Below are 21,811 nucleotides of genomic sequence, written 5' to 3'. Positions count from 1 at the left end.
AGTTTGAGACCAGCCTGGTCAACATGGTGAAACCCTGTCTCTACTAAAAATGCAAAAAATTAACCGGGCATGGTGGTAGGTGCTTGAAATCCCAGCTACTCAGGAGGCTGATTCAGGAGAATTGCTTGAACTGGGAGGGGGAAGTTGCAGTGAGCTGAGATTGCGGCATTGCATTCCAGCGTGGGCTACAAGAGCGAAACCCTGTCTCAAAAAAAAGAAAGAAAGAAAGAAAGAAAGAAAACAGGCTAGTCTCAAACTCCCGGGCTCAAGCAATCCTCTGGCCTTATCCTCCCAGGCAGCTGGGATTCCAGGCATGTGCCACTGTGTCTGAAATGGTGAAATGGTTCGATTTTTAAATGAACCCAGATGTACTCCGGATCAATCATATTTCCTCAAATCTAAGCCTGATATAAACAAATTATTCTGTGTAATTGGCTAATAGTGTTGCCTTCAGTGTTGTAAAGAGGTTCTTAAAATGTGAGAAGTTCACATGCAATAAATGGAAAATGAATGAATGCTGTCCTGTAGTAACGTGAGCCTGCCTCTGCCACAACATTGTGCTATTACCTGTTTCATTGTTTATCTTCCTTTTAGATTCTAGGCTCCTTGGAAGGTCAAGGATAGAGATGATTCATCTCTGTATCCTCAGCGCCTATCACAGTGTCTGATACTCAGAGCGTGTTCAATATATGTTGGCTGAGGGGGCTGGGCACGGTGGCTCACGCCTGTAATCCCAGGACTTTGGGAGGCCGAGGCAGGCAGATCATGAGGTCAGGAGATCGAGACCATCCTGGATAACACAGTGAAACCTCGTCTCTACTAAAAAATACAAAAAATTAGCCAGGTGTGGAGGTGTGTACCTGTAGTTCCAGCTACTCGGGAGGCTGAGGCAGGAGAATGGCGTGAACCCAGGAGGCAGAGCTTGCAGTGAGCCGAGATCATGCCACTGCACTCCAGCGTGGGTGACAGAGTGAGACTCTGTCTCAATATAGAAAGAAAAATAAAAATATGTTGGCTGAGGGGAATCGAATGATCAGTGGGAGAGAAAGCTTTATATTGCCTTCACAGAAGTTGGGTGGGACTGGAGGGAAGGGCAAAGTCCTGTGGGGTCAGAAAATCTTCCTGGAGCAGATGGAATGTGTCCTCAGGAATGGAATTTTCTAGAAGGAGTGTTGGATGCTTAGCTAACATGATAGGCAGTGTTTTTGATTGGACAGGGCTCAGCTGGGGGCTGCAGTGAGGCTTTATAACAGATGGTTGAGCACAGGCACTGGAACTGGGCTGCCTGACCAAATCTTGCTTCTGCCATTTACCAACTGTGTGACATTCGGTAAGTTACTTAGCCTCTCAATGCCTTAGTTTTCTCATCTGTAAAATGTAGTAATTCTACATACTTAGATTCATTTTATGAATTAAGTAAATGCATGCATATACAATTTAGAACAAAGCCAGCCACAGAATAAGTGCTCTGCAATGTTAGCAATTGTGATTATTTTTCTCTCTTTCCATTCCCTTGTTCTGCCTTGACCTTTCTTATCACCTACCCTCATCCCCTGCAATGTGCAATGCTTCCTACATGCCCCAGGCAAAAATGAATGACATACCCTGTGGACAGGCAGGAGATACATGAATGAATGTAGAGGATGAGTTGGTTTCTACACAGCTCTAGGAGTGGAGGACAGCCTGTGTGCTCTTCTCTGTTTGAACTCATCATCTTTGTCTGTACTACCCTGAGACTGTGTCTTACTACATGGCAATCCCTAAGAACGTGGGAGCTACCACATCCATAAGGAGAAGGTCTATCTAGAGAGAGCTGTGAACACTGAACATTTCCAAGAGAAGGCATAGTCTTTTGGGCAAAGACTGACCTGGGAGTCAGAAAGTGTACCGAGTGTGTACTTTGTGAGTCCTTTGGAAGCAGGCTGAGTTGCCATTTCCATGAGTCTTGAGGGAGGTGGACAGGAAAGTGGGCCTTAGAGATGACAACACTTTTCCTTCTATAATACTGTGCCAAAATTGCTGGACAAAAAAGTGTAACACAAAAGCATTGTGGATACTAAATATACAAGCAATTACTGTAAATTTCCCCACTTTGAATTCTGTATTCTTAAATGCTCCATATTTTCTTTTTTCTTTTTTTTTTTCTTGAGATGGAATCTCACTCTGTCACCCAGGCTGGAGGGCAGTGGTGGATCTCGGCTCACTGCAAGCTCCACCTCCCGGGTTCACACCATTCTCCTGCCTCAGCCTCCCGAGTAGCTGGGACTACAGGCACCTGTCACCACGCCTGGCTAATTTTTTGTATTTTTAGTAGAGATGGGGTTTCACTGTTAGCCAGGCTGGTCTCGATCTCCTGACCTCATGATCTGCCCGCCTCGGCCTCCCAAAGTGCTGGGATTACAGGCATGAGCCACTTTCTTATCTCATTTCTTTAGCAGCTATCACCTTTGAACATGCTACACGCTCTGCTTGTATATTAGGTCTGTTGTCTGTTCCCTGTACTATCCTGGAGCAGGGCAGGGATCTTGGTCTGTTTTTTACACTGATGTATCCCAAATGCCCAGAAACTGCCAAGCACATAGTAGATAGCCGGTGTTCAAATATTGGTTAATGAATGGTGTCTGTGATGGGATATTTCCTCCCAGAAAGTATGATTCATAATTCTTTCAGCCCTAAGTGAAGAACTAAACTGTTGCTAAGAATAAAAGGGATAGTTTCAATAGTATAAATCATGGAGCATGGCAATATTTTTTGAATACTTGTAGCAAATATCTTTTCTTTTGGGGTCCAGAATCATTCTTCTTTCTTGTAGTTTTTTTTTTCCTACAGAGATGGGTTCTCACTATGTTGCCCAGGCTGGGGTACAGTGGCTATTCACGGGTGTAATCATAGCACACTACAGCCTTGAACTCCTGGACTCAAGTGATCCTCCAACCTCAATCTCCTGAGTAGCTGAAATTCCTTCTTATAGTTTTCAGTACCCCATTTTCCTCTGTCAGACATACTTTCTTTCCCATTCTCAGTCCCTGTGGCTCCAGGGTGGGCCAATGGCATTTCATTTGGGTATGGATAAGTGACCCACATTGGTTTAAATTCAGTTCTGGAATGACCTGGGAAATAGAAGCTGGTGGCCAGCTTGCCACCCCTGGGGAAGAGCCTATCTAAGAGGAAGCCCTGAAAAGCAGGGCCCAGTCATGGACAGAGACAGATTTTGGACAAATGCATGACTCTTAATCAAAGTCCCACCTTGTAGAACTGGGATTGGGGCAGCCCAGAGAATTAGGAGGGTGACCCTCATGACTTCCAAAACCCCTGCCAGGCTATGGCACTAGATAGAGCCACCATCATACACTCGGCAAGTATTTGGTTTCTTCTGCCCCATTCCTGTCTTTCTCAGTCATTTCTTATCAAGGGCCTGGAATATTTTCTCCAGGGTACTATGAAGGATCTGAGATCCTTCCATGCTAGGCCTGGCTATGTTCCTGGTCAGTTTCTTTGACTCCATGGCTATTTATTTCCAGTTCAGTAAGCTCTGAGGAGGGCAAAGAATGGGTAGGAAAGGGGCCCTAAACCAGAGGGTGTGGGATGAAAAGGATGGGCCAATTCATGGAGCATTTAATGAGCACCTTCCATGTGTCGGGTGCTGTGTTCGATGCTGGGGTGGAAGGGAGTGTTGCAAAGATGGACAAATGCCATCCTCACTATAGAAACCCTCAGAACCCTTAACTTGAAATGAAGCTGAGCTTGGGAGATCAATGAACTCTTAGAGAACAGAAAGCAAGGCCAGATATCCAGAAAGGAATTTGCAGTTGACTTCTAAATAGTTAACTCAAGAATCAGTCTTCTCTACAGTAGTAATATCAACTCTACCAAGTGACAGTGGTAAAACAGTAACAATTATTTTAGCTACTGTCAAGATAAAATGAATTATATTTGACTGTTTTATGAGGTGGTTTAAAGTTACTCTTTCTCCTTTCTGTTCCCTGTCCCCCACTACCCAAACCAGACACCCGACTGACTTGTCCCCGACGGCTGGCTGTGATTACTGTCCTAATTTGTTCTTTCTTCATCTGCTACAAACTGCCTATTTTCTGTCCCTTCTGATAATGCAGGAGCTCTGAGGGACTTCTGAAGCTGTTTTTGCACCATGCAGAAGTGTATTAACTGGAATTCCTATGTTTGTGTCTATAAAACCTCTCGTCTTCTCAGTGTGAGATCACCTTCAGGAACGGCGTCATGTCGATGTGCAGCTTGCACGTGTAAAATACTTTTCTGTTTGAACATATCAGCCCTTTATTTATACAACTTTGAGGCTCTTCTGTCTTCTGAGCTGCTGCCTCCAAGGACTGCTGGGCTCCCTGTGAAGAGAAGCAGAAAGCTCAAACTTTCATATGAATGATATACAGTGCAATAAGAGCTAGTCCAAATCCCCAAATATTTACAGAAGGCAATTTTTTAAATCATTGAAACAATAATACGCAACACCTATTTTTATTGTTGAAGACACAGAGGACCCTATAGAGAGAAAACAGCCCAAGAGTGTTTATTTATTAGTACCTACGGAAGTGGAAAAAGGGACCTTCCTAGGTCCCAGGGCTTTAATTATTTTATTTAACCTTCACAACAACCCTGTAAGGCAGGTACTGTTACTCCCATTATAGAGACAGGAAACTAGGAGGCTCTGGGAGGTTAAGCAACTTGCCCAAAGCCATTAGCTACTATATGGCAGAGCTAAAATTACCATCTGTTGAAGGCTCCTTTTTAATGAGATATTTTTGATACTTACACAGCTTCCATGAATGGTTATCAAATCTGCTTTGCAGCAAATATGGTTATAGCAAGATTCCAGTTTATTTCCAAGATGACAAAAATGAATTTGATATGTTAGGAAGACTGATTTGAACAAATGTAGCAGAGAGAGAAGGAAGAATGAGCTAATAGAGGAGTCTGGGAGGCCCCGGGGGCTCTCCAAACTTCTGGGCCATGCAAAGGGTGTCACGTTTCAGGACACCACACAGTTGGATCTGAAGTTGCACTCCAGTCTATACCCCACATTGCAACCTGGGTGCTCCTTCCAAGATGCATACTGGATCATATCACTTCTCTGCTTGAAACCTTCAAAGACCATTGTCCTCAAGATGAAGGCCAACTGGCTTACAAGGTTTATAAGCCCTTCCTGTCTGGCCCTAGATGATCTCTCCTGCTTCATTAGGTCATACAACAAATATTTATTGGGTGTCTTTTCTATGCCAGGCAGAGCAGATAGGGCAGTGCCCAAAGGGACGAAAGTCTCCACCCTCATGAAGAGTGCACATCAATTCCACTGAAAGGGAAGACAGAATTCACAAGGAAGTGGAACATAAGTACGTCTAAAGGTGGTTTGTGATAGGGAGAAAAACAAAACACAAAGTGGGCTGAGGGAATAGCTGGGGACAGAAGTGGAGGCTGCAATTTTAAGCAGGGAGTCAAGGGAGGTCCTATGAAAAAGCAATGACAGGGCAAGCTCTGAAGATGGTGAAGGAAGGTTCTAGGGTCTATCTGCATGAAGTGTTTACTTCACTATGGGAATAGCAGGTGCAGAGGGCCACGTGGACACCGGCCCTTGAGCTCCCGGAGCAAGACCTTTGCACGTGTCCTTCCCTCTCCCCTTCTTCTGATTCTTCTTTGTCTTTCAAGTCTGGCTTCCCTATGTCCCTGTGACCACCCAGAGCATGAGCACCTCCTGCCATTGCCCACAATGATTGCTCAGGCTTGTGCAGCCATCTCTCCTCCTCCTCTAGACTGGAAGCCCCCTGAAGGCAGGAACCATGGCTCTTCTATTCCCATTGTCCTGGCAGTTTCTGGCACAGGGTCTGGATATGAACACACACTTGATACATATTTGCTGAACAAAAGGGTAACTAACAGGTTATGGCCCACCTCAATTCAAAGGAGGAGGGAGCAATGAAGATACCTTTACAGGAAGTATGTCTTGACCTCCAGAAGACAGTCCTCTAGGGAGCACTGGTTCCTCATTTCCAAAGAGAAAAGTTATTTATTATTTTTGGGACCAATTTGCTGGGGTCACATACATTAATATGCCATGAGATCACCCTGAGAGTAGATTTGATAATTTCCATATTTTCTAGGAGACTCTCAGATGGCCATCTCTCTGGGCAGTCATAAAGTCTCCCTCCCATAACATTTATATTACTTTTAAACATTAATGATGAATTAACAATTGGTGAGTCCCCACAAGCAGTTATCATTCCAATGAACACCCACACCCTTTTCTTTTGCTCTGAAATGTGGCTAGAGATAAAGATTTTTCTGGATAAACACACGTCCAATTTTTTTTTTTTTTATCATCTCAGTCACATATCTGACTAGCTTTTCAGGGTGAGACAGTCCCTCTCCATTTCTCAATCACATGAAAGCATTTGGTCCAAGCTAGACTCAGACAAAGCATTTCAAGCTTTCTAGCCTCCACAATCATGCATGAATCACTGGATTGAATAATAGAAATCAGATGATAATGATTTGAGGGAAATTTCTCCATTATCCCCAAGAGAAGTTTTCATGTTTGACTGGAGAACAAAAGGCATAGTCAAGACCAATTTCAATGGCTGAAATTACTTTAACTCCTTATTTGGGGCTCCAATTGAAGAGTGGGGAGTTGAGAGGCTTTGAGAAAAGTCTCCCCAAGCCACTTGACCTATAAATCTTTCGATAAAACAATTCTCCTGACCATATGGCTCATCTCCCTAATGTTCAGGGGCCATCAATTCTAGCTCGATGGAATGTTTTCAGTGAAGGCTCTATACCCACTGGAATGAAAAGTACTGTTTTTGCTCATTATGTTCAAGTGTTCTAACGAATGAATGATAGTGAAAGAGGATTTGGGAGATGGGAGGAAAAAAATGATTAAACATATAAAGAAGAGGTAGTGATGTGAGAAGAAAAAGTCAGAAAATTGAAAGCAGGAAAGAAAGTTGCATGCTAGGTCCGGCACAGTGGCTCATATCTGTAATCCCATCACTTTGGAAGGCTGAGGCAGGAGGACTACCTGAGTTCAGGAGCTTGAGACCAACCTGGAAAACACAGTGAGATCCTGTCTTTACAAAAAATGTAAAGAAAATTAGCTGGGTGTGGTGGTACACGCCTCTAGTCCCAGCTATTCAGAAGTCTGAGGTGGGAAGATCCTTGAGCCCAACAGTTTGAGGCTGCAGCGAGCTGTGATCATGCCACAGCACTCCAGCCTGGACGACAGAGTGAGGCCCTGTCTCTAAAAATAAATAAATAAATAATAACAAATACAAAAATAAAAATGAAAGTCACGTGCTTGGGTGGTTTTTCATTTATCCATTAAACTGATATTTATCAAGTGCCTACTGTGTGTCAGACAAACACACACACAAGCAAGATGATGCCTTTAGGTGGTGACTAGTCTGTGAAGACAACACAGTGGTGCTAGGAGGGAGCGTAATGGGAAGCGGGTGGCCGCTTGGCTTGAGTGGTCAGAGGAGGCTGCTCTGAGGAGCTGACATTTGAGCAGAGAGCTGGATGACAAGCTGGAGCCAGCCCTGGGTGAATCTGTCTTTAGCAATCAGGGTAGCTGGTATCTCTGTGGTCTGATTATATATTTATTGAATTATTGAATTATTATTATTATTTTTTGAGACAGAGTCTTGCTCTGTCACCCAGGCTGGAGTGCAGTGGCATGATCTTGGCTCACTGCAAACTTCACCTCCCTGATTCAAGCGATTCTCCTGCTTCAGTCTCCTGAGTAGCTGGAATTACAGGTGTGTGCCACCATGCCCAGCTAAATTTTGTATTTTTAGTAGAAATAGGGTTTCGCCATGTTGGCCAGGCTGGTCTCAAACTCCTGACCTCCGGTGATCCACCCACCTTGGCCTCTCAAAGTTCACAGGAGTGAGCCACTGTGCCTGGCCCTTGGTTTGATTATTTAGAGCTAAGCAGGGAATCTTTTAAAAGGAAAGTGAAATTCTTGATTTCTAGGCCTGTCTGCCCCAGCCTTCTGGGCTCCATCCCTGACCCTGTGAGGCACCCTTCTGTTTTCCGAGTGGCAGAGCAATCAAAACTGACACTTGCAGCTCTATAGTATGTTGAGAGCGAAGACAGAAGAATAAACAGTGATCAGGAGTCAAGGTCTCTAAAGGTATAGGAGGGCGAAGAAAACACAAGGTTAAATGGAAGGGAAGGGAAATGGGGGAACTGAAGAAAGCAGAGATGCCTGAAGGTTTTTTTTTTTTATGTGAATGCTGTGGTGGAGATGATTAAAAAACTAATGGAATGGATAGGCGCGGTGGCTTATGCCTGTAATCCCAGGACTTTGGGAGGCTGAGGTGGATGGATTGCTTGAGGCCAGCAGTTCAAGACCAGCCTGGTCAACACAGCACAACCCATTTCTACTAAAAATACAAAAATTAGCCAGGCATAGTGGTGCATGCCTGTGGTCCCAGCTACTTGGGAGGCTGAGGCATGAGAATTGCTTAAACGCGGGAGGCGGAGGTTGTCGTGAGCTGAGATCGCACCACTGCACTTCAGCCTGGGCCACAGAGCAAGACTGTCTTAAAAACAAAATAAAACCAAAAAAACCCACACCAAACAAACAAACCAAAAAAACTGATGGAATGGTGAAATGTTTAACAGAAAAACAGAAGCCATCCCTTCACCTATATTGTACTGCAAATACTTTAGTATTTTTATGTTCTGCTAAAAACACCTGGAAGCCTTTCTCTTTAGTAAATGAAACAATAAAGATTAACGAGTTAATTTGGTAAAGCTGATTTGAATTGCACAGAAGGCATTGCGTAAGTACTTGGCATTTAAAAAGTTATCTGACATTTAAAAGGAGATGCCTGTTAATGAATTCAAGAGCTAATCTTATACTCTGACAGAGTGAGCCATGGAAAATCCAGGATTATTATCTTGCTGTAAACACAATATGATTCAGTTGAGCTATCACACAGAAAAAAGAGAGCACTATTGGTTGCGTACAAACATCTAGACTTACACACATATACAAGATGGCAAAACTTAAAGAGAACATCCATTAAAATTATAGACACATCTTATTGTTTCCTTTCTTACTCTTGAATTATAATATCTGAACTATAGACTCAGGGAGAAACCCTTCTCCCCAGTAATTTTTCCTCCTCCTTTCAACTGGTATATTTTAAATGATCACTACCACGGGTTGGTTCTCCAAACAGACTTTGGGAAGTCTAACCTTAAGCAGGAGATGAGATTCTAAACCCAAGTGGCTGCGTCTCTACCCTGGGTCCCACAGAGCCACCAGAGATAAGGATCTGTCCTGTAGGTGTCCCTCGGGCCCTCCTCATTACTTCTCCCACTCCTTTCTAATTGGGGTTCCCCATCTTTGTAGATGCAGCTTAATGGCTCCAAGAAGAGTGATTGTCCCTCATTAAGGAGGCTGCAACACTCTCGCTGTCTAACTCCCTCCCACGCAGCTCACAACTTCATTCAGCCGGAGAACAGGCTGCCAAGAGGCTGCGGGAACCTGTGGGCAAGCTGAGCTGGAGGAAGAAAACAGAAAAGAGGAGGGCCTTTGTAACCAAGATCTGAAATATGCTGGGGAACACACCCCACCATTATCTTAATGCTTGGAGAGTGGGTGGGGGGAGCCTTTGCTGAAACCCTTAGGTGGTCTCTCAAGTTGCCACATCAAACCTCTGTGCACACAGGGCATTTGTTGCCTCCTGTGAGTAAACAAAAGGAAGAGTCAGTCCCTCCTCTGACCCCGGGCTCCCCTCGTTGGCTGATAGTCTGTCCTTCGACTCCCCTTGGTGGCTCTGAGTCCCAGGGGCATGGAGAGATCTGAGAGATTTAGTCACTGGGGCTAAGGGAGAAGGAGGGCTGGGATTCTGAGCTTTCCTGTCCTCCCACCCCCTCCTAGGGTAGGGGAACCAAATCCTGGAAGGGACCCTTCCTGCAGGTGCGAAGGGCCTGCCAACTTTCCCCGTGTTTGGTCTTCCCGGGCCCTGTTGTTCCTTGCCCATGACAGCCTATGGACTTAAAAGCGGGCAGTGGGAATGGGGCCAGAGGTGGGGCTGAGTGTGCCTGGGACTCCCTGGGCTCCCTGAGATGGGGCTGCCTAGGGAGGGGATCCGAGTGGGCCAGGCGTTATATACACTGTCAACCTCAGGCTGACTTGGAGGGCACCCTGTCTGTGGCAAGGCCAACCACCCTGGTCACCCCTAAAGTCCTCACTCTGAGGTTCTGTCTCTGTCTAGGTTTCCCTGGCTGGAAGGGAGGAGGCCTCCAGTGTGTAGGAGGTCAGATGGACACCTGGGATCTCAGCTCAGCAACCCAGGCTGGCCGCATAGCCTCTTTCCTAGGAGCAGCAGAACCCCAGAGCCACAGCAGGCTTCCACCCCACACAAATGTGCCCAGCAGTCCAGCGCCTGTCACCTGGGCTCATCCTGCTCTTCTTGGCCATGTGAGGTCTGGGCCCACTTTTTACATTCTACAGGCAATTTGGTGCTGGTGAAATGGGCTGAGTGAGCCGTTCTGCGAGGGCTCCACAAGTAGGCACGGTGGAGACACAGTTTGGTAGCCAAAGAAGAGCTTTCTTATTCTCCTCCTGTCAGGAATTTTGGTCTTCATCTATTTTTTAATGTCCTCAACTTTACAGAAGGAGATTTGACATCCTCCTGAGTGTTCAGCAAATTAGCCGAACAGCTAGCAAACATGAGCCTTGAAAGAGAAACATGGCAACCTCCAGGCTTCGCTTCCGTCAGGGGCTCATTTCGTGACTTTGGCTAAGCCATTCCTCTTTCTGTACCTCCGCTTCCCTACCTAGAAAATGGGGCTAAGCTCATTGTTCTCTTCCAGGGAATTCTGAACGAAACTCTGGACACTTTCATTCCAGAGCTTCTACTATAAGTAAATCTTATCTGTGAGTTCTAACTGCTACTGTCTTCGACATTATTATGTGCTTTGTTGATACAACAGAATCACTGTTTATCTGGCTTAGGAACTGGAGGAGAAAAATTTCAAGCCAAATTAGTGATCTCTTCTGCCCCAAGGGAGGTAGAAGCCAGCTTTTTCTGTGAGGGGGTGGCTAGCTGTATTCAGGCCGGAACTGTGCCTGTGTTTGAGGGATGACACCTTCTATTTTAGACCGGGAGATGGGAGGTCAAGAGGTGAAAGGTGGGAAATCTGAACAACTCCTCAGCTCCTTCCAACTCAAAACTTGAACTCAAAACTGTGTGACTTCCTTGTTTTGTTGGGTCTGGTGGGACTTTTCCAATCTGACAACCGACAGACAGGGAATCTCAACTTGCAAACTGATTCCACTGTGAAAAGGTCATTTTTAAATCAGTCGATTTTTACTAGGGAAAAAAATATGGTGTTTTGATTCCCAGACTCTCCCATAAAAGTTTATCTAACCCAGATTCAGCCGGACTATGGAGTTGAAGTAGTCCTGGTCATGCGTGACAGCAGGAGGCTGGAAGAAGAGAAAGAAAAATGTCCTTTCTTTTTCTTTCCTGGGTCCCCACACTTTCCTGACCCCTTCCCCTCCACTGGGCTCTTCTGTCCTCCAACCTCTAAATTTTCCTCTGCAGCCCTGTGCTGTGGGCCGTGGGGCCCTGCCAACACAGTGCTCCTGGCCCCCAAATTCCCTGCCTCCTCTCTGCCCACAGGCCTTCAGCTGTGCTCCCTTAGGTATAGGGGGAAAGCAATTAAGAAACTTTCACAAGGAGATATGAGGAACCCAAAATAATCTCTAATAGTTAGAAATTTAAGCAGTGAAACACAGTGAACACTCCAGAAGGCATGGAGGATATTTGGGAGGCAGAGAGAGGGATGCTTGAATTGGGGTTGGGGATGGGAAAGGAAGGAACAATTGGTAGATTGACCCATTGTCCTCCTTTAAATTATTCCTGCTTTTCAAGCTTCTCCTTTTCCATGTCTAAACCTTTAGATTGTATACAAGCTCCAAGTTCTGTTTTATAATGGCTTTCAAGGCAAGGGACAGGGGAGTACAACAGTAATGATTATAATGTATTGAGGGTTGCCTATCGCCAAGCATTGTGTGAATCCCTTTCCATATGTTTCATCTCATCCTCATCATGACCCCATGAGGGAAATATTATTACCCTATGAGGAAACTCTGCCTCAGAGAGGTTAAATAGCCTGCCTAAAGCCACACAGCCTGTAAGGAAGAAGTTAGCATTTATTTTATTTTATTCATTTTTGAGACAGAGCCTCACTCTGTCACTCAGACGGGAGTGCGGTCAGGTGATCATGGCTCATTGCAGCCTTGACCTCCCAGGCTCGAGCAGTCCTCCTGCCTCAGCCTCCTGAGTAGCTGGGACTACAGATACGCACCACCACACCTGGCTTTTTTTTTTTTTTTTTTTTTTTTTTTTTTAGATGAAGCCTCACTCTGTCACCCAGGCTGGAGTGCAGTGGCACAATCTCAGCTCATTGCAACCTCCGCCTCCCAGGTTCAAGAGATTCTTCTGCCTCAGGCTCTCGAGTAGCTGGGACTATAGGCGAGTGCCACCACACCTGGCTAATTTTTTTGTATTTTTAGTAGAGACAGGGTTTCACTGTATTAGCCAGGCTGCTCTCAAACTCCTGACCTTGTGATTTGCCCACCTTGGCCTCCCAAAGTGCCGGGATTACAGGCGTGAGCCGCCGCACCTGGCTGCTAATTTTTTATAGAGACGGTGTCTCACTTTGTTGCCCAGGCTGGTCTCAAACTCCTGGGCTCAAGTAATTCTCCAGCCTTGGCCTCCCAAAGTGCTGGGATTATGGATGTGAGCCACTGCTCCTGGCCTAGAAATTGGGATTTAAATGCAGCTTTATTGGATTTCCAAACGACTAGGCCTCTTTGAAAGTGCAGTTCATGTGTGAAAGGGGTCCTATTAGTCCTGATATCTATTTCCTTATCTGCAAACAGGAATAATAACTATATCAACTACATGAGGATGTTGTAAGGATGAGATAATCCTAAACCCTGTGCGTAGTAAAACTCAAAGACATTGGCTGTTTTTACCATTTGAAAAGACCCTCTCGGCCAGGCGGGTGGCTGAAGCCTGTAATCCCAGCACTTTGGGAGGCTAAGGTGGGTGGATCACCTGAGGTCAGGAGTTCAAGACCAGCCTGGTCAACATGGCAAAACCCCGTCTCTACTAAAACTACAAAAATTTGCCTGGCATGGTGACGGGCGCCTGTAATCCCAGCTACTCGGGAGGCTGAGGCAGGAGAATCGCTTGAACCCTGGAGGTAGAGGTCGCAGTGAGCCGAGATTGTGCCACTGCACTCCAGCCCCGGGAACAGAGTGAGACTCCGTCTCAAAAAAAAAAAAAAAAAAAAGACCCTCTCAAGAGAATGGGGAGGTAATTGTTAAAGCTTGCGATAGGTATGTGGAGGTTCATCGTACTATTCTTTCTCCTTTTACATGTTTGAAATTTTTCATAATACAAAGAAAAAAGGAAAACAAATTAACTATGCAGATATTGTGTGTCACTAGCAGCCAAGACATCAATTAATACAGACTTATTGGAATAAATGATAGTTGCAGTGAAAATTCAACAAATAAAAGCCCTCATTTTGTAATTAAAAACAAACCCCTCTCAGGAAATTAGCCTTAAATTGTCTAGGGCGTTTTGGGGCAGACAAAGTAATCCTGTGGGTAAGGTTCAACCAGAAGATGAAGTTTGCTTAGATCTTCAAAAAGCCTTTGAATCAAGTTCCACAACCAAAGCTATTTACAAAACCAGAGGGCGGGGGAGAGAGAGAGAGAGAGAGAAGGGAGAGTGAGCACAGGCATGGAACTAGGTGAGCTGTTGCAGTGTCTTGGAAAAGAGAGCTGACTTTAGAAACAAGAAACAAAGGCAGGGTAGGGAGTCAAGAGCACTTTTCTTGATGGGGAAATGCAGAAAGCGAATTCTCTTAGGCATTGGTGTGGAGACCAGTCTTACTTGTCAGCCTCAGAGACATCTCCAAGAAGGATGCCTAGTGACATCCCCAAGTCTGCACATGACCCAAAGCTTTTCCAGAGAAGGAAAAACCAAATCATAATGACCAATAGCAGGAAATGCCCAGAGACTGTGTGAGTTGTGGGGGAAAAATCAGTTGAACTTCCATCTCATTATCACTGAAAATAAATCAAGTGCAATCTTGGAATTCTATGTAGAGGAGATGGGCTTTTTCAATTCAGAATATGGATCTTAATGTCAATGACAGATTTAGTTACATATATATAAAACTACACATATATAAAACTATATATATAAAACTATACATACATACATATATATATACACACACACAAATATAAAAGAGAGAGAGAGAGAGAGAATCTCACTTTGTTGCCCTGGCTAGTTTCGAACTCCTGGTTTCAAGTGATCCATTCACCTCGGCCTCCCAAAGTGCTGGGATTACAGGCGTGAGCCACTGCGCCCAGCCTGTTGATTTATTTTTGAGTGGCTCCCACGTACCAGGAACTGTGCCAGATGCAAGTGATACAAAGGCAGACAACAGCCTTAAACAGAAGGCAGGGTAGGGTATGGCTTAGAAGGACACGAAATAAAAGGTTACCTTTGTACCCTTGTACAAAACATAGTATGTCTACAGGTGTTTTATCTTTTGTTTTTTTGTGTGTGTGCATGTTGTTTTTGGTCCTGAAAGAGGAGAGCTGACGGGGATATGAACACCATCTGTGAAACCACCAAGGAAACAGATGGGGGTAAACACAGGTTTATTCAAACCAAATCCTAGTGTGCTAGAATTACAGGCTACTCTTTGAAATCCAAAAGAGATAAACTTAGGATACATAAGATCAAACATGAATTTATACTGTTGTAAACTTATGAAACCTGAACTCAAGAGATAGTATAGGTTGAAACAGAAGTGAAAAAAGGGATATAACACCAATTTAACAGGATTTTTAGGATACCACCAAAGTTCTAAGCCCCACAAAGCAACAAAACAAAACCCAAGATAAGGCATGTGAGAAAGGATGTTTGTTCTCCCTAGCTTGGAAATAGTTTAAACAAAAGGAGAAAAGTGACAATGTGAAAACTGCTGAGATGCTTTCTTTCTTATTTTAAACAAAGAGATGCAATCATTTTTGGGAAATCTAATTAAGGTTTGAGCTTGTACTTTGATACTCTTTACTGACAACCTCTGCCCTGACAGCTCTACAAACAAGTGGGCTCAGCGCCCCTCTTTTCCCAAGCTTACGTAGATGGATCTGGATGGATGAGAGTTTTATGCTCTGAATTCCAATTTTTCAGAAAGATGAATTCATTGTCTCCCAAAGTCTAGAGTTAGAGGGAGAATTTGGAAAAAGGCAAAACAATGAAAAAAAAAAAAAGCCTAGGAAAACAAATAACAGAATCCACCTTGGTTTCAAGTTAGCATGACTGCACTTTTTTCATGCATTATTTGCAAGTCTTTTCTGAACAGACACATTTTTTTTTTATATACAGTTGCAGCCATAGTGGACTTATTTTGATTTCCACTTTTAAAATGTTAAATCAGGCCGGGCACGGTGGCTCATGCCTGTAATCATAGCACTTTGGGAGGCCAAGGCGGGTGGATTGCCTGAGCTCAGGAGTTCTAGACCAGCCTGGGAAACACGGTGAAGCCTCAACTTTATCAAAATACAAAAAAATTAGCCGGGAGTGGTGGCATGATTCTATAATCCCAGTTACTTGGGAGGCTGAGGCAAGAGAATTGCTTGAACTCGGGAGGTGGAGGTTGCAGTAAGCCGAGATTGCGCCATTGCACTCCGGCCTGGGCAACAGAGCGAGATACTATCTCAAAAAGAAAAAAAAAAAAAGTTAAATCAGTGGTTCTCAACTGGAGGTGATTTTGCTCCCCAGCAGGCATTTAGCAGGGTCTGGAAACATTTTTGATGGTCACAACCGGGGAGGGTTGTGCTACTGGCATCTAGTAGGCAGTGGCCAGGGATACTGCTTAACATCCTGCAATCAACGGGAAAGTTCCCCAAAACAAAGACTACCTGGTCCAAAATGTCAATGATGTTGCCTGTGTTAAACATTAGTATTAAATCTCAGTTTCTAGTACGAACAATCATCCTTTTTTAATGCTTGAATTAAACCCTTCACCGAGGGTGAAACTGCCATTGCCAAATTATAACTGAGGCAGTGGAAGAGATCTGACCTAACCAACTCCATCTTGATTCTAACCTCCAGGTTGTCCTTGCTCATTCCTGGTGTAGGCCGAACTAACTTTGGCAGGAACTTAGTTTACAGTTTAGCTTTGAAACAAAGTGATAACAGCCCTTTCCCAAAACAAACCCCCTTCCTACCTGTGAACCAGACTGCCTTCGCAGGACTAACAAATTAGCCACAAAATTAGAAATTATGGTTTAGGAGTCATGCAGCTGGAGGCTACAAGATTCTAAATCTCCCCAAAATCATTTCTCTGATGTTACACTCTTAGACTGTTTCCAGATTTTCTCTGTTATAGATAATGCTGCAATGGACATCTTCACTGACTTTTTTTTTTTTTTCTGTTGAATTATTTCCTTAGGATAAATTCCCGGAAGTCAGAAATACATAATCAATGGATATTTCATATTTTTCATGTTTCATGAGTTATATTGCCATTTTGCTTTACGAAGGGATTGAATCAAAACTGTGTTCCACCAGAAGTGTATAAGTATACCAGTTTTAAAACCCTGGCAGCCCTGGGTGTTACCATTGAAAAAGAGTAAGAGAAGGCACAAATCTCAGATATAAGATGGTACTTATAGTTTGCCTCAATATACATTTAAATTGTTAATCAAGATGAATGATTTTTTTCGTATTTATTTTCTATTACTCCTTTTTGGATATGAATTGTTTCTGTCTTTTGCTTATTTTTATCATGGTTCTCAATGATTTTCTTTTAAAATTGCAGGTAATCTTTACTGAGTATAGATGGTAAAGTTAATGAAATTATTTTACTTTTTTTTTCCAGTTTTACTTTCTCCTACCACTGTCTAGCTATGTTAATATTTCCTCCCGAAATTTTCATTTGTAATTTTAATACTCTTTTTAGGTGCCGGTCACCTAACCCAACCTGCGGCCTCTACTCAAAGAGGCCTTGGGGGAGAGGAAAAGCTTCTCCAGCGATTGATGTCAGCGGCCCACCGAGGTAAGAGCAATACTCTGTCTCTGAAAGTATCCCAGGAACTAATTTCCCTTAATCAAATGAAGGGCCTTAGGAGGAGCCACGAGGCAGAAATGAAAATAAATCTGAAGGAGAATACCAAATTCTGTGAGGAGTTTGAAAGACCTGCATTAAAAAAGGGCACCGTACCTTTAGGACTGCAGCTCTGGCAATGCTCCATATGCAGCTATTAATATGCAAAAAATGCCTTCATAAATACTTGATTCTGTTCACAGTGGGGAAGCAGTTCATTTGAAAGAGGAAATGGGAGCTTGGAGTTGAAACATGTCTGCTTGTCTCCTTTTTCTTTTTTCATTGCTCTCTTTTCATCTCCACATTTCCCCTTGTAGTTTTCTTACCCCCGCCCCCACCACCTCAACCCCTCTTCTAACTCCTAGGAACTTGCTGGTATCAGTTGCTACTCTCGTTTCTTTTGATGGATTCGCTGCTGAGGCCCCGCTCCTCAGGTCAGGTGTGGAAGAGGTGCCTTGGGAGCCATTCCCACCACTTGCCATCCTCATCGTGTGTTGGAGGAAGGAGCCTAACCCTTTCTGCTCCCATTACAGTGCGGACAGCCTCCGAGGGGCCAAGGTGAAGGCTCTCGCATCGCAGCGGTAGGGCCTCTGCAGAAGCCTCCAGCCCAGGGAATGCTGTCACCCCAGCCTCTGCAGAGCACCCTGTGGCTTTCTCCCCAACCCACACGCCAGAGATTGTTTTCTAAATCTAGGCCTGCGACTTCTCATTAGAGGGTGGTAATACCAGAATATCCACCTTTGGCAAGTCTTCCCCTCTCTCAGCCAGCACTGTGATAAAAGTACAAGTCTTTCATGTGACTGAACCCCTAATAGGGTCAGATCCCAAGGAAGGGAGGGAAGGGGGAGTCAGTGGGGGAACTGATGGAAAGGAACGGTGCTGCTAAGATCAGTATTGTGATGTCCTCTGCTTCAGAGTGGGAAAGGCCACAAGGGAAAGAATCCCCTGGATTGCCAGTGGCCCATCAATGTAGGGAACTGAAATCAGCTGGACAGAAATTTGTCCTAAATGTGTTCCAGATGCTTTATAATAAACATGAAATTAGTCATTGCCATGGAGTAGGCTGAGGAAGTAGTTAAAACTAAAGTCAGTGATTAATCTAATAAGAGGCCATTAGCCTTGAGAAGTAAGCAGGGGTGCAGGAGGCCAGGAAGACACCCCTACCTCCCTCCCACCCTGTTTTCTCTGTGTTTGGGGCTGGTGGGGCTCCCTAGACTTCTCCTCAGATGCCCTTTCTTTCCAGGGCTGCTTCTAAAGGAACTGGGACTACTGCGACTTGGACAAGTCGCTCCTGGTGGGAGCCACCCCGCTGTTTCACAAAGGAGGCAGGCACATGGGCTTCTCAGAGAGCTAACTTTCCACAGCCTCACAGGGGAAACCGGGATGAAAGTTTAAGACCCCTCGCTCTGGTGTTCCTTCTTCTGACTGCAAAGTTAATAATTCAGCCTGGGATTTAATTAGACATGATTGAGCCCCTCTTTCTTTCTTTTTTTTTTTTTGAGACGGAGTCTTGCTCTGTCGCCTAGGCTGGAGTGCAGTGGTGTGATCTCCGCTCACTGCAACCCCCGCCTCCTGCATTCAAGTGATTCTCCTGCCTCAGCCTCCCGAGTAGCTGGGATTACAGAGGCGTGCCACCATACCCAGCTAATTTTTGTATTTTTAGTAGAAATTGGGTTTCACCATGTTGGCCAGGCTGGTCTTGAACTCCTGACCTTGTGATCCGCCCACCTTGGCCTCCCAAGTGCTGGGATTACAGGCGTGAGCCTCCACGCCCGCCTGAGCCTCTCTTTCATTGCAGGTGACAGTAGGTCTTTTGGAACAGAACCGTGGGGCTGTGTGAATTTGGGGTATGTTTAGGGTATGTGAGGCCTTTGCATGGCCTTTGGGTTGCAGAATTATCAAAATACACCATATTATGTTTTCCTTAGTCACATACTCTTTCAAAAACTCTGTCTCTAGTTCCCTTAAATGGGATGTCTGCAAAGTGGGCATTTAAAAAATGCAAATGTTGGTTCAGCAGCTCCTTGGCAGCAGGGAGGAGTTGCTCAGTTGCGTTTCACCTCAGTGGAGACCTGACCCAGGCCTAGGGTTGTCACAGAGAGTTCAGGTCCTACCTCAGAGCCCAGCTCGGGCACACAGATGAAAGCAAACCCATTTCTATTATCATTATGCATAATGAGTGCTGGGGAAGAATAGAAAGCCAGGCTGTGGCAGGAAGGAAGGTGGACAGAATGGAGAAATCAAGATCATGGACTGAAGGTGTCACACAGCAGGGTGAGACCTGTGAGTCCCCTGCAGCTGCGTGTGCTGCCTCTGCCTCAGGTTCTCCGAGGCCCTGGATTCAGTTCTAGGAATTCCCCTGAGTTGTCTCTCTACAGAGAATTTGAAGACAGTTCCAGCTTCAAAGCTTCCAAGGAGGGAACAAACTTATAAATATTTGTGAACACATGTCCTTGAACCACTAACAGATACTCTTTTTTTTTTTTTTTTTTTTCTGAGACAGGGTCTCGCTCTCTCGCTCTGGATTCTGGCTGCAGCATGATCTCAGCTCGCTGCAACCTCCACCTCCTAGGTTGAAGCGATTTTCCTGCCTCAGCCTCCCAAGTAACTGGGACCACAGGTGCGTGCCACCACATGGCTAATTTTTGTATTTTTAGTAGAGATAGGGTTTCACCACATTGGTCAGGCCAGTCTCAGCCTTGCAAAGTGCTAGGATTACAGGCATGAGCCCACTGTGACCAGTCCACTAATAGAAATTCTTAATATATCTAGATGAAGCACCATCCTCCTTTCTTCACGATTACCTTTGCACTTTTTTTTTCTTAATTGCCAATATTTATCTCTATTACGAATGAAAATTAGTGCCTACTGCCTCATTGGATGTCACCTTTCTGTGTTCCCTTATTCCCTTTCTGACTTCGCAGAAGTCAGGGAAAGGCCTATTCAGCTTATTCACACACGTAAAGAGCCAAATAATACAGTCCAAGTTGAGTTAAGATATTCCAAGTCTAAGAGTAAAGGAACCTCTGTGATTTCATAGTCTACTTGTCTCATTTTACTGATTAGGCAAATGAGGCCCAGAGAGGTAAAGTGTCTCACCTAGGGCCACACAGCAAGCTGAGACAAGAACCCGAGTTGTGACTCCCAGTGTCATCCTCATTCAGAGTCAATACTGTACCTGCTTCTCTGTTGTTTGGGTCAATGGTGAGGTTTCGTAAAGATTCATGTGAAGGTTGGCTCTAGGTTCAGTGTTTCCTATAGTGACAATCAAAGAGGAAAAAATATCAAGGTGGTCAGATCTGGATTTCATGACTTTTTATATATACCATACACACACACACACCCCTAGTTCATATGTATGTAAGATTATAAGCACATATACACCCATGGCATTCATAATTTACTCACCAAGTAACACCTGTAACCTTTATAGGCATAGTCTAAACACCATGTTAAACATAGTGTTAAGACTTTATATTCAAATACATATTACTCTTGTTTTGGTTTCTCTTTAAAAGAACAAAAGTAAATTCTTTATGCTATTAAAATTCAGATAAAGCTGAAATTAAAAAGGAAATATTGATGGAAAAAATCTGCTGATGCTGTTGAGTATAAATTTTGTATGACTGCACTTCACTGAAGTAGGAAAAGGCTTCTGCAAACTTCCAAATAGAGAGATCAGAGGCTTCCTTTTTTCCTTATAATGTGGAGGGGCAAGAGGAAAGGTGGAAACATGAATCAAACAAAGGCAAACGCCAAAGCAGGGCTGGAGGGAGGGGACTAACGGAAACCACGGAAACCGTGGAGCCAGCTGGGAAGCAGGCACCACCCGGACACCAGCAGGGGCTGTCGTGCGATGCCCATGACTCCCCTCCATGCTGTCGTTATCAATGTTCTCTATAGGTGTGGCAGCGGAGGTGCAAAAAGTATAGTAACCCACTCAAAGTTGTACCACTAGTGAGGTTTTGAGTAAGGATTTCCCTCCAAGACTGCCCAACCCCAAAACTCCATGGTGCAAAAGGATAGGTTTTATTTTGCTTTTCTTTTCTTCCCTTAAGAAAGTAAATTTGGTCGGGTGCAGTGGCTCATGCTTGTAATCCCAGTACTTTGGGAGGCCGAGGTGGGTGGATTGCTTGAGGCCAGGAGTTCGAGACCAGCCTGGCCAACAAGGCGAAACTCCATCTCTACTAAAAATACAAAAATTAGCTGGGCGTGGTGGCGGGCGCCTGTAGTTGCAGCTACTCCAGAGGTTGAGGCAGGAGAATCGCTTGAACCTGGGAGGCAGAGGTTGCAGTGAGCCAAGATCACGCAACTGCACTCCAGCCTGGGTGACAGAGTAAGACTCCGTCTGAAAAAAAAAAAAAAGTAATTTTAATATTCTAAAGGAATGTTTATTTGAGGAACAGATTTAGCTAAGCACATGGCTCTACTGACAAAGGTTTTAGTCTCTTCCGTGGGACCAATGTCGAACAAAAAGTTCTTTCCGTACTTGGTACTCATAAGTAGCTCTTTTAGGAGCCAATGGCCATACGTCACTCTGTATCTTTGTCTTTTTGACCTTAAGCCTCTACTCATTCTTTGTGGGCTGACCTTCCCTTTTCTGTTGTTTCTCAGCTAG

General features: G+C 44.5%; 1 protein-coding gene across 1 annotated transcript in view; it reads right to left on the bottom strand.

Annotated features, from left to right (window-relative positions):
- KIAA2012 (KIAA2012 ortholog) overlaps positions 1 to 21,811 on the bottom strand; it is a 148,440-nt gene that overhangs the window by 45,376 nt on the left and 81,253 nt on the right. Inside the window, exons 15-16 of the mRNA XM_007965877.3 lie at positions 20,372 to 20,448; positions 4,221 to 4,358 (exon numbers count right to left, since the gene is read on the bottom strand). Of these exons, the coding sequence (XP_007964068.2) occupies positions 4,221 to 4,358; positions 20,372 to 20,448 (215 nt within the window). The remainder of the gene's footprint in view (positions 1 to 4,220; positions 4,359 to 20,371; positions 20,449 to 21,811) is intronic.

This window comes from Chlorocebus sabaeus, chromosome 10, assembly GCF_047675955.1.
Source record: "Chlorocebus sabaeus isolate Y175 chromosome 10, mChlSab1.0.hap1, whole genome shotgun sequence".
Classification (NCBI taxonomy): Eukaryota; Metazoa; Chordata; class Mammalia; order Primates; family Cercopithecidae; genus Chlorocebus; species Chlorocebus sabaeus.
The sequence above is the reverse complement of the archived record's forward strand: the minus strand, read 5'-3'. Positions and strand labels throughout refer to the sequence as shown.